Source organism: Mauremys reevesii, linkage group 2, assembly GCF_016161935.1.
Source record: "Mauremys reevesii isolate NIE-2019 linkage group 2, ASM1616193v1, whole genome shotgun sequence".
Lineage (NCBI taxonomy): Eukaryota > Metazoa > Chordata > Testudines > Geoemydidae > Mauremys > Mauremys reevesii.
This window is the reverse complement of record NC_052624.1, coordinates 86,522,482-86,535,422: the sequence shown is the minus strand read 5'-3', so window position 1 is coordinate 86,535,422 and position 12,941 is coordinate 86,522,482. Positions and strand designations below refer to the sequence as shown.

General features: G+C 43.4%; 1 protein-coding gene across 7 annotated transcripts in view; it reads right to left on the bottom strand.

Moving 5' to 3' along the window:
- GOLGA4 (golgin A4) overlaps positions 1-12,941 on the bottom strand; it is a 115,577-nt gene that overhangs the window by 85,715 nt on the left and 16,921 nt on the right. For 6 of the 7 annotated variants that reach the window (XM_039522761.1, XM_039522763.1, XM_039522767.1 and 3 more), the window contains exon 3: positions 4,656-4,751. The exons of the other annotated variant lie outside the window; for it this stretch is intronic. In XM_039522761.1, coding sequence (XP_039378695.1) covers positions 4,656-4,751 — 96 coding nt within the window. The remainder of the gene's footprint in view (positions 1-4,655; positions 4,752-12,941) is intronic. 7 annotated transcript variants of the gene reach the window in all.

Here is a 12,941-nt window from a genome sequence, read left to right as displayed (position 1 = left end):
TGGTGAGAAAACAAAAGACTCTAGTTTGTTAAATTAGGTTTTAGTCTTAGATGCATATTTTTATTTTTGTTTGTAACCATTTCTATTCCAATTTCTTCTATTTGGTACCACTTAATTATCTGTTCTTTGTTAATAAACTTAATCGTGTTTTATTACAAAACCATCTCAGTGCAGCATTTCAAACTGGAGAATAAAATCCTCAGCCAAACCAACAGGCTGGTGCTGTGTACTGTCTTTTTAAAGAAGCAGTGAACTTCATACCGCTTTGTGAGTGCTACAGTGGGAGGGGTGGAGCACTGCAAAGGATATTGTTTTGGGAAGACTTGGGACTGCAAGGGCTGTTGGTATCACCTTGCAAGGAGAAACCAGGCTGGCAGAAGCCAAGGTGAGGTCACTGTACTGTAAGCAGGCTGCTGGTGTCAGGGCTGAGCCAAAGCTGTCAAGCATAGAAACACCCGCGGTGTTAGGTGAACCCCAGAAGCATCACAACAGGCTAGCCCCCATCACAGTATACAATTAACAATTTAATCTTCATTATGTTAACTTTTTTGTAGGTTGTCCTAATGTACACACACACACACACACACACATCAAAGAATATACAGCAAATTATTGTTTTGTAGTGAATGGAAATAATGCTATTTAATTTTATGTACCACCTAAGGACTAAAAATGGACCACTACACACAGTGCCATGTTACAGTAATTTAAATACATTATGTTCTGAGGTACATACATTATGTTCTGAGGGTCATATCTTAATATCTGTAAAGTGCATTGCAATCCTTGGATGGAAGGTGCTATGTCAAAACTTTGGTCTTTGGTAAGTCACAAGCTTCACATTCTTTAATGCTAGTGGAGTTCAACACTTTATGTTTATTAAAACTAGAACCAAGGAGGCTCTGCTGACATTTCTTGAGTTTGAATGAGGTGAGGGTGGGGTGGGGCAGGGCCACTGCAGGCCACCACACTGGACCACACACACCACTCCCTGACTTCTGACTGAAGAACTCTGAAATATTATTGATTATGCTGACTACTGCTTCTGCTGCTTCTGATAATAACTAACCAGCCTCCCCTTACATTATTCACTCCTATAGTGACTCAAACACAATCAGGCAGGAGCAAAGAAACCCTGACCCATGCATCTTCAGGCAAGTAAGGAGGAAGAATACAAGGAAAAGCAGCAGAGCAGCAAGCAGCAAGAGTAGCAGAGCAGCAATAATAGCAGTATGCATGCAAGTAGCCTCAGCATTCTCTCTTTTCTCTCTTCCTCTCACTGCTCCACATATCAAAACTAGGTTGCAAACTAGGCTCTGTGTGCTCCCCAAATGAGGTCATCAAAATATTGTATCTAGATTAGTGCAGATTAGTCAGTATCCATATATATAAATATTGATGGGTATTGATCTCCTAACTCCCTAACTTGCCCCAACCCCCCCCTCCATGCACACAGAAAAATACATTCTAAAATTCTCTCTCTCTCTCTCTTGGTTTCTAGTTGTTGTCCTATGTGAGTGATGTGTCTGAGTGTGATGCTGCCTGCCTGCCTGCCCCCTGCCATAGCCAAGCATATAAACTGATGGGTGAAGATACTGATACATATACAATGATCCAAAATGGAAAAAAAAAAGTAAAAAGTAAAGGTAGTTTATAATATCTATTTAATTTTTTTATTATTTTTTTTTTTTAAAATCCAGCTGTTTGTTTATTAATTTATTAATTGAAAATGAAATGAATGAATAGGTAGGGGTCATTTCACAGCTCCACACAACCACACACACTGATCTCACACCACAATAATATTTCACCTTGAATAGATGAACAGAACACAACAAATAGCTCTCTCAGACAGCACACTCTTCAGAAGAGTAGAGTTCTCTTCTATTCAGAGCTACCAGACTTTCCCAGCTTCCCCACTATACTCCAGTTTTCTATACCAGATGCACCCTTTAAATAGCCTTAAAAATTCCAAACACTCTCCTTTCATTTTTAATTTAACCTAGGAAGTTGAGCTCCAATTTAACATTTAGTTTCCAGTGTCCTGAACTCATCTAAATAAATATTTCTTATTTAAACCTGTTAATTTTGTCCCTACCGTTCCCTATATCAAAGGGAGTCAAGAAAAACTGTTCCAATGATCACCTCCTCTCCCTCCACGGGCACACTGTATTTTTAGAAAAGGATTAAGTAAAAAGTGGCAGAGCCACAGATGAAGCATTATTAAAAACACTGGCAATACCCATTAATGCTAAACCTCACATGATCTTTTTTTGAGGTGGAGAGGGAGGGTATTTGTGCAGCTAGGGGTCCCAGGGAGGGCATGTACAGCCATCTCTTCAGCATACACAGAAATATATGCTCCAAAATGAAGCCCATCTAGGATACTACATGGTGTGCTGTTTTTCAGCGCACAACAGTCTATGGCTGGAAGCACAAATGAATACAGAACCTAATAATAACTGCAGGGAGCGTTTAGGTATGCAGAAAGTATCTAAACTGGAACATGGCCCAGAGTTGAACATGGCCAGGGGAGTGAGGTACTGATCAAGTTCCATGGGATCTCTAATGTTAGTTGGTTAGCACCTCTGGTTTATATCTCAGCAGAAACAGGGCACCCGTCCACCATCTGACTGTCCTCTTAGCACCATAGCAAAGGACTGATTTAGTACTAACACTGAGGGAACTACTCCACATACTAAATCAATATAGCACTCAAATATCTGTGAAGCTTCCAAGGACAACCTCCAGTCCAGTCCTACTTAACTTGCAAGACAGGATCAAAAGCACAAAGTGGTATGGCTGCAGGTCACATCCCAATTCTTTTCCTATACTTTATTCTCCCCTAACACTTTCTGTGACTTCTCATATTTCTTTTCCCCTCTATATGGGGAACAAAAAGCAGCCACTTCAGTGGATGCTAAGTGTAAATACTGAAGAATGGGGAGATGAGAGCCCCTTGAAAATGTTATATTTTCCAGTGACTATACATCCAGAAATGTAACACTGGAGCATAGAAGGCAGCCATTCTTCTGATTTTGAGGGAATAGAAGTACGTGAAACAGTCAAAAGAAGAGGAATGTGTGAAAGGAAACCATGGTTCAGGTTGGAAATAGCATTCCTTGGTGTGTTTGTTCTTCCTCCTCCACTCTTCTTGTTCTTGCTTTTCACCCAGCTCCAAGACTGGAAACATTTTACAATGCACAAGACAATGGAATATCCATTTGAAAAAGTAAGAGTTAAGTGTATTTGCCCGAGTGATAGCACACTATTGCACTAACAGCCATGCCACCAGTTAGGCATGGCTGAATTTGTATGTACGAAAACGGTTTTCTGCTACCATTATACTGTATATACTCGATCATAAGCCAGTTCATTTATAAGCCGACATCTCCCCCCCCCCCAAGATAGATAAGTAAAAATGGAAAGAAATGTATAACCCATTCATAAGCCGACCCTATAATTCAGGGATCAGCAAACTTTGGCTCCTGGGCCATCAGGATAAGCCGCTGGTGGGCCGAGATGGTTTCTTTACCTGGAGCGTCCGCAGGCACGGAGATAAACCTAAGTAAACAAAGTGTCCCGGCGCACCAGCTGCTTACCCTGACAGGATGGGACAGCAACTGGTGGGGAAATTTGGGGCGGGGGGGAGGGGAGAGAAGCTGGGAGTCAGGGGAGTAACCTCTGATCAACCCCCACATGATCTCACCCCTAACCCGGGATCCCCACACTCTCCCCATCCCATCCCTTCCCACCTTATGTGGGGAGGGCCGGGGGAGGATGTCTCTGGCCTGGCTGGAGCTGCTCCGGCAGGCCAGATCAGGCATCACGGCCGCAGCCTGCTCCGGTGGGCCAGATCAGGCATCTCAGCCACAGCATGTTCCAGCGCGATGGGCTAGGCAGCACGGCTGCAGCGTGTTCTGGGGGACAGGGCCGAGCGGCATGGCTGCAGCCTATCAGCCCCGGAGCTGCAGCTGCTTCGGAGGCTGGGGATGAGAGCAGCGTGGCCAGAAGCCGAGACACTCTAGCCCCGTCTCCTCCCTTCTGGCTCTGCTGGCTGTGCTGCCTCTCCTTACTCCCTCTGTTGGGGGGAGGGGCTGTGTCCCACCTCTCCCTCTCTATACCCATTCATAAGCCAACCCGCTTCTCTGGAGCTTCCCTTTTTCACTAAAAAAATTCAGCTTATGAACCAGTACATACGGTATATAGCAATATATGCTGCAAATAGCATACTTTTTAAAGTTCTTTTTCAGAAAAAGCACCACCATCAATGTTTATCATACCCATTTTCCTTCAAATATCCAAAGACAGACATTAAAAAGTAGCAGAATGACTTACAGCAGAATTTATGGATTGCAGGCAAGGAACCTACAAACCTATGTGGCAATTGTTTGTTGAAAGTTTGGAAAGAATGCATTTTCCTGTATAACAGAACAATGTTAATTTTTTGTGTTAAAATAAGTTCACATCATACAACACACCAGCCACAAGCTATCAGGTATTACCCCTGAATTTTAGTGCAGGGTTAGCAAGAGGGTAGTCAAGATGCCTTTGTGAGACTATAAGCCATAAGCAGCACTAGTTTTGCCTTCTAGAATTAACAGTATTCTCCTCCCCCTGCTAAAGGCATCACTGAAAAGGGCAGGAGGACTCACCACACTGTCACTCTGTGGTTTAGGACGTTTGGGATCCAAAGCAAAGATAGTATACTCAGAGAGAAAAGCAGGCTCTGCTATCATCCCAGCTAGCAACTGTGTCATCCAATGCAAAAAGCAAGGAGATGAAAAACACAAGTAATGAGAAAGGGAAAAAAAATCAAAGAATGTTGCAAACGTTTATCTCACCATCTCAAATTTCTGCACAGTGCTAAAAGGGTCTACAAAAAGATACAATACGGTACACGTAACCCACTGAGGAATACAAAGCAAGAACAGAAATATATTAAATCATTCATTGTCATAACAGCCAAGATCTATTATATTGATTATTTGGAGGAGAAAGAAAGTGGTAGCAAAAGTGTGCCCTAATTTAGCCTTGCATGAGCAAGTACTATTTTGCATTGAGCCTATAGTTTTATTTATAAACATCTACGAAACAAGTATCTTGTCCTGATATGTTAATTAGCTTATGACATAATATATTTATATTGAAAAGTAACATCGGTACTTTCATATCTACTCTAATACAACTATTAATATAAACTATGTACTTCTGAATATTTATCTTTCCACTAAGATTCATTAATTAGATTGTAAAAAGTCCTTAAACCCTGAAATTCTAAATTATTTAGGATGTGCTCAAAACTGTATTTTAGCTATCACCTCCATACATAATAACTGGAATCATTAGGAGTTACAAAATGATACAAGAAATTGCTAACTCAACTGGTAGTGTTTACATTTAAAATATTTGAATCAGCTTAGGAGATGAGCTTGTGAACTCACAGAAAGTAAAAGCATCCATGAAGAGAGACTGTGGAATAACAATTCAAATCCATTATTATGAATTCAAGTGTGTTTTATTGTTTAATGTTGTTAGAATGGTGTAACATGTTTCAATACATTGCTATAATTAATATATATTAATATATATGTGTTAATATATTTCAGGCTTTTGCTGACATTCAGAAACCAAAGGCCGGGCTATCTTATCGCCTAACATATTGATCAATTCAGAAATTCTAGACTTGAGTAATCTGCTGAGTGAATCACTTAAAGCAATTTTCATTTGCGACTGGTTCAGAAGGAAACCATTTCTCGATTTCAAGGTTCTAAGTATTATGTCTAGGGAGAGACACCATTGCAAAATTATTAGGTTCCTGATCTTTTTTAAATGGATACTTAAAGCTTTCTGTTACTATGTTTATAATTGAAATTAGGACACAATTTGATCTATGGGAAGATTTAGAACAACACATACATAAACATAATGATTTATAATTACTGTTTATTACAGAAAATGGATGACATGCTTACTATTGTATTAATAAGTACACCTAGTGGTCTCTGTATATTACAACATGAATCAGGGCTAGGAAAATAATAATTTCAAGAGGCTTAGTTCTTATTCCTTTCCCATCCCTTGGCTCTGTTATTTAAGGCAAATATTTGCAACAGAAATATAAATGAGAGCCTCAACAGATTCCAGTATGTGCGTGTCTAAGTACATGCCTATTTCATCATAAAGATCAGCAACCAAACTATTTGCTGGAGAATTCCTCCAGAAATTGAGACAGGGAGGGAGGGAAGAGAAGAATCCTTAACCCTGCCCTGAGGCCACTCTTCAACACCAGAACCACTACCTAAATCTCTTTGTTGGAGTAGCCTCCATGCTCTCCTGGCTCCCATTAAGCAAGAGGAATAGCCAACGGATCTGCTTCAGTGAAGCTGAACTCTGCAACACGTGCCCATCCGCTTTATTAGCTCCCCAAATCTTCTCTTGTAATGTATCCATGTTTTGGAGATAGAAATCACACACAAATCTGAGTAGCTGAGCCTTGAATGCTGGTCCTCCAAAAAACCCTAAAGCTAAAGAAGATTCCTCCCATCCAGTAGATGCACTACCCTCTCAGTACATCAGCCAATAGAGAGCAAAATAATAATAATAATAAAAAAAAATCTCACAGTTCACGATACCACCCTCTATATAGCAGAACCTCACTGGTTCTACTATAACAAGATCTTCTGCAGCCAGGTAGGCGAGACCGGGATTCAGCACTTAGAAAATTGTGAATTGCTGCTATTACCAATGCCTCAGTGGGGTTTCATTCTGAAACCACTATGTTGCTTAGTTTTACTTCTCAGAACTATGCTGTAAATGTTTAACTTCAGTAAAGGCTTCAACTGTCCCAATGTTGGCTACACTTGAGATGTAATTCAAGCACAGTAGAATATAGGATAAATATTATCTCTAGCAACCTACTGGATGTCTTGGACATGAGACACCCTTATTGCAAAGTTCACATGCTGAAAACAGTAAATTACAGGGCAACGACTCTCAAAGTGCACAGTATTTACAGCAGAAGGGCCAGAAGGACACAAACAATTGTAAGCACAGCCTAATACCCATTCATTCAGCTAAATACACTTGTGCATTTGAGAGAGTTGCTAGAGGACACTTTCAAATGTAAACTTATTCAAGTGTGAAAAATCCATCTTCCATCTCTTTTTTTGTTCATCTTCCCTTTCTAGAGGAGGAGAAAAGGGTACATTAAATGAAAATGTTCATGAGTGAGATTTTACACAAGCAAAAAGCATAAAATTCTAAGCTACAGTTCCCACAGCCCTCCTAACTTTGGTGATAATTCTTCTGGTTTAACATATATGTGCAAAAAGAGCAATGGCAAACATTACATATGCACAAGTGGCCAACTTACAATAGCTGTGGGAACCATAACTTTGAGTTTTACGGTTTCATGACTTTGGGGTGTGTAAAATCTCAACCATCAATGTTTCACTAACAGTTTTTTTTATTTATTTGTATAAATAACTAGCAGAGCTAAAACTATCAAAGAAAAAAGTGACTTTACACTAGTTCTCTTTTGTGCTTATACAAGATCAGCTAAGACAATGAAATGCAAATTGTAAAACTTGTAAGTAGAAAGCAATAACTGCCAATAATTAAAGATTTATGAAGATTTCCAAAATGAAATGTATATTAACTGTAGCTCAGTTGATTTAGTATATTTTAAAATGTGACTAGATTGATTTTACATTGTCAAGAATTTCTGGAATCAGATAGTTCTGAATAATGACTGCACAGTAATGTTATATTAGGTGTTTGTTTCTCACAAGACTAAATAGTTAAATTCAGCCATGGCATTATTTAGTAATCTATTTCCACAGACTCAAAGAACCATAGGGTTAGAAAGGACCACAAGGATCTTCAAATCTAACTCCCTGCTAAGATGCAGGATTTGTTGAGTCAACTATTCAAGACAGACTGCTATCCAGCCTTTTTGAAAACCTCCACTGAGCGAGCTTCCATGACTTCCCTAGCCAGTTTGTTTCATTGTCCTACTGTTCTTAGTTAGGAAATTTTTCCTGAGATTTAATCTAAATCTTGTATGCTGTAGTTTGAACCAACTGCCTCTTGTACTGCCCCCCTGTGGTAAGAGAGAACAATTTTACAGTCTTTTTTATAGCAACCTTTCAAGTATTTGAAGACCGCTATCATGTCCTTCAGCCTTTGCTCATATGGCTTGCAATCCATCCCTTTGATCATCTTTGTCCCTTACTAGTGGATTTTTAGTTTCTCCAAATCTCTTCTATACAGCAGTGACCAAAACTGGACACAGTACTCCAGCTGAGGCCTAACCAGCGCCGAGTTGAGAGGTACTATTATCTTCCATGACTTGCATGCTATGCCTCTGTTAGTGCAACCCAAAAATGCCTTTAGGTTTTTTTGCAACAGAATCGCATTGTTGACTCACGTGGTTGTGAGCCACCATTACTCCCAGACCCTTCTCAGCAGTGGTGTTGCCACCCCAGTTATCCCCCATTCTGTATTTGTGCATTTGTTCTTTTCTCCTCGAGTGTACATTTGCCTTTGTTGAATTTCATTTTGTTGTCTATATCAGTTGTTTTCAAACTGCGTGTCATGACCCAGTACTGAGTCACAGAACGTAAGGCATTGGGTCGTGCCAGCTCTGGTCAGCACTGCTGACCAGGCCATTAAAAGTCCCATTAGTGGTGCTGCCTGGTTAAGGCAGGCTAGTTCCTAACTCTTCTGACATCACACTGCGCCCCAGAAGCGGCCAGCAGCATGTCTGGCTCCTAGGCAGAGGGTCCACGGAGCTCTGCGTGCTGCCCTGCCCCAAGCTGGGGGGGGGGCGGTGCCTGTGGGCAAGAGCTGCATGGAGCTGCTTGCGTGCCTCCACCTAGGAGCCAGACCTGCTGCCTTAGCACCCCCGCTGCGCCACTGACCGGGAGCTAGAAAAGGAAAGCTGCTAAGCACAAGGAAATCACAATTTCTGGTCTGTGCTCTTTCACTGACATTAATAATTCTGTGCACACTTCATTGTTATTACCAACCAAGGCCACTTTAGAAGACAGGGTAATTTAGAGGTTGAACACAGTCATTTCTGTCAGAGCTGAAAATAGAATCCAGGGACCACAAACTGTGCTGCACCTCTCAGAAAGTGTGGCACAGAAAGTATAGTCATAGGGGGTATGCAAAGATGGTTTTAAGTCAACTTTCTACCACCCACATTCTAGGCTGCTCCATGGGCTGATGCAGCCCTACAGGCTGCTCTAACTTACTAATGCCTTACCTTCACCCTATAGTCTTCTCTGAAGACCAGAACTGCTGGAGTGCAGAGCATCTTGGCCAACCCGCATCCTGCCCCTGACATGCCATGCCCCTAGCATTCCTTAGGCCAGGGCTGTGAGTAGGGGTACCACAGGGTCATGTGCACCAGCTCTATGCTACCCCTGCACTGGGGTTATTCCCTACAGTGCTATGCCTTTTTATGCTGTTCCAGCAGCATAAAGGGGAATCAGGTTAGAAACTGACTTAAATTCCACTTACCCACACTGCCTTTCAGAATGTGCCAAATCTATGTGCTTGATGGTGCATGATGTCTAATCACTAGACCACACTCCCACCAAAAACAAGAACAGAACTCAAGATTCCTGATTACCTGCATTCCTCTGCTGTCGAGCAAACAGTTGTGTCAATCACCAGTATATTGTGTGTCATGTACTTATTTGCATTGTGGTAGCGCTTAGAGGCCCTCATCGTGGATTAGGAAACGAATGTGCTAGACACTATACAAACAGAACAAAGAGACAGACGGGCTTACAGTCTAAGGCTATGTCTACACTAGAAAGCTTACAGTGGCCCAGCTGTACCAATGCAGTTGTGCCACTGTAAGATCTCTAACGTAGCTGTTCTATGCTGATGGAGAGAGCTCTCCCATTGACATAGTTAATCCACCGCCAACAAGTGGCAGTAGCTATGTGGTGGAAGAAGCTCTCCCACCTAGTCCTAGTCCACATCAGCACTTATGTTGGTATAACTTATGTCGCTCAGGGGAGTGTTTTATTCACATCCGTGAGCAACATAAGTTATATCAACGTAAGTAGTAGTGTAAACATAGCCTAAGTATAAAATATCTTCTTATAGTAGCTGATCCACAAAGAGACAAAAGCTGACTATGCTATTAGTTCCTCCTTTACTTCAAGTGGTAGAGATGTCAGCTGTGGATCTACAGGTTTGGGGTTACAATGCTGACTATGGATCCATGGAGGATGTTAATATGATTCTACATTAAAAAATGTGTTCACTTATCTTTTTACAAAAAGAAGGAAATTAAATACAAAAAGCTGTTAAAAGAATGTTACGGTCAGAAAGTCAATTACTCAATAGTTAGGAAATGCCAGAAAGAATGCTGCCCAGGTGAACCATAATTCGGTCTCTATGTATTATAAAAAGTCTTTAACAACATGATTGTGTATTATTTTTTCCCCACCAGACCCCTGCCATTCAGTACATAGAATGAAATTGAAAAAGAGGGTTGCAAGAAAAGGGACAAATGTGATAGATTAGTTCATGTCTGTATGCCTCTATATCAAACTACAAAACTCCATTTTGTTTTGTGAGTACCATTTTGGTTGTAAAACTGCACTATACCTTCATTGTTGTCTTTTTACTTCCATCGTGGACTAGAATTCCAGGAAGAATTGGCAGAGGACTAACAATGCAGAACAAACAAGGGTGTTAATTTAGATAATCCTCCAGTTAAATGGAAACATGCTCAGAGAATGAGCTGACTGCAGCCTAGGCAAACTAATTCCCTCAGGTAGGCTGATACCCAAGCAATGGGCCACCTGACAAGGAACTTGATGTCAGTCAGGGAGGCCACCTGACCTTGGGGCGGGGGCAAGAGAGACAGACTGGATCTCATTGGGTGGTGGTGGTTTTTTGTTTTTCTGGCGTTTTTTTTTGAGAGAGACACACAGACAAGAACCAGAAGACAAGGCTGTGCTGGAGAAGGAGGAGGAAGTGAGGAAAGTTCTAGGATTTAGTCAGTGTTCTTGCAGAATCACAAGAGGCTCTCAGAGAAGTGAGGAAATGGAGGCAGGGATTTGCATACAGGTTTTGTTGTTTTCCCTGGACCTGTATCTCTACGGTGACCATATGTCCCGTTTTTAAAGGGACGGTCACATATTTAAGCCCTCCTGCAGGTGTCCCGACTTTTTCTTAAAAATGGGCAAATTGTCCTTTATTTTCTGTCTCTCCCTCCCATCAGTACTGGCAGGTCCTGCTGCTGGCCGGATCCCTGCTCACCAGCCGCCCACCTACCAGCAGTGAGTGGTGGGGGTAGAGGTGTGTGCCAAGTTGTGGACGATGAGGGTGGGTGGTGGGGCAAAGCTGCAACATGTGGGGCCAGCCGCTCCCTCTGCTGGTCTGTCAGTGCAGCCCCCGCTGTGTGCCATCTCTCAGCCAGCATGACCCCACCCCAATCCTGTTTCCAGCGAGCACTGGCTGTACGCCATGAACGGCGGTGGCTGGTGAGTGCAGGCAGGCACCAGGCAGGGTGTCGCTTCTGCTGCCCACCCACTGGCCCTTTACGTGGTCCCCCTCTCCCTGTCCTCTCCCTGCTTAGCCCCTCTCACCCCTCCCCCAGCCCCACTGCTCCTCATCCCCCATAACCTGGCAGAGCGCATCCTGCTCCCACTTCTGAGAGGAAACCCAGCCCCCCGTAGGAGTGCTCAGCTCACTAACAGCCTGGCCAGCAGACTCCTTTCTTCCCTCACTGCCTCTGGCTGGGCCAGCGCCCCAGGAAAGCCCAAGACCCTCTGGATCAGGGCACTGGCCAGGAAGAACCGAGCCCTTCATGTACCAATGCCCCACAGAGCCCAGGCATGGGGAAGCCTCTCTGCCCCAGCTAAGCTCTGGAGTGGCGGGGAGGGAAGCGATTTAGAGCCTGTTTGCACCCTGACCCCGCAGGCTTCACAACAGCCCCCGAGCAAGGACTTTGCACCCTCTTCTCCCCCAACCTCCCTGCCCTGGGTCCTGCTCCCAGAGAACGTGGGGCTGTTCCGTCCCCTAGGCACCCTCCCCTGCTGAGCCACCTCTCTGGCTGGGTTCACTGAAGCCCCTGCAGTCAAGTTCTCTGGGCCCTGGTGCACAATGCATCCTTAGGGCTTAACCCCTTCCTGCCTGCGCTGTAGCCAAGGGACAGGAGGCAGCTGGGTTATGTTGGTTGCTAGCAGCAGCCTGGAGGTGTTAGCTGCCTTTCAACACTGTGCAGGCAGGCAGGGACAAGCTGCTTCCAGCCACAGGGGAGCGGGGGAAGGGGGAAAGAGAGCCAGGTCATTCCCTCCCCCTCCCTACCCCGAATGGCTGGAAGCAGCTCCAATCCCTTCCCTCCTGCACAGTGACAAAAGGGTGCTGCTGGCCCCATTCTGGTGTGAACCCTGCCAGAAATTTGGGGAAAGGAGGCATGTGACCCTGGCATGCTGCCCGCCCTCCATGTGTTGCCTTGGGAAGATGTGGCGCTAGGTGCCAGGAGAGGAGGGCGGAGAGCACTGGGTTGGTTGGTCTCTCTCCCTCCCCCCTCCGTGAGAGAAGGGTACCGGAGTGTGTGTGTGTGTGTGTGACCTCGCCCCATATAAAAAAAAAAAAAAGAAAAGATAAAGATAAATAAAAAGAACTACACAGTACAGTTTTTTTAACAGGGGGGGGCTCAGTCAACTTGATGTTAATTTGAACATTTGTACTGCATAGTTCTGATTGATTGCAGTTGAACTTGCTTCAATACAAGTAATTTTACTAGGTGTCCCATATTCAGCACAGGGAAGTATGGTCACCCTATGTATCTCTCTTGTTTTTTGTATGCGAGTAAAGTGTGATCAGTTTACAAATTCCATTGTACAGTCTATGTGTTACTTTCTTTCACTATCACATAGTTCCTTTGTGCACTGGAAACTCCACAG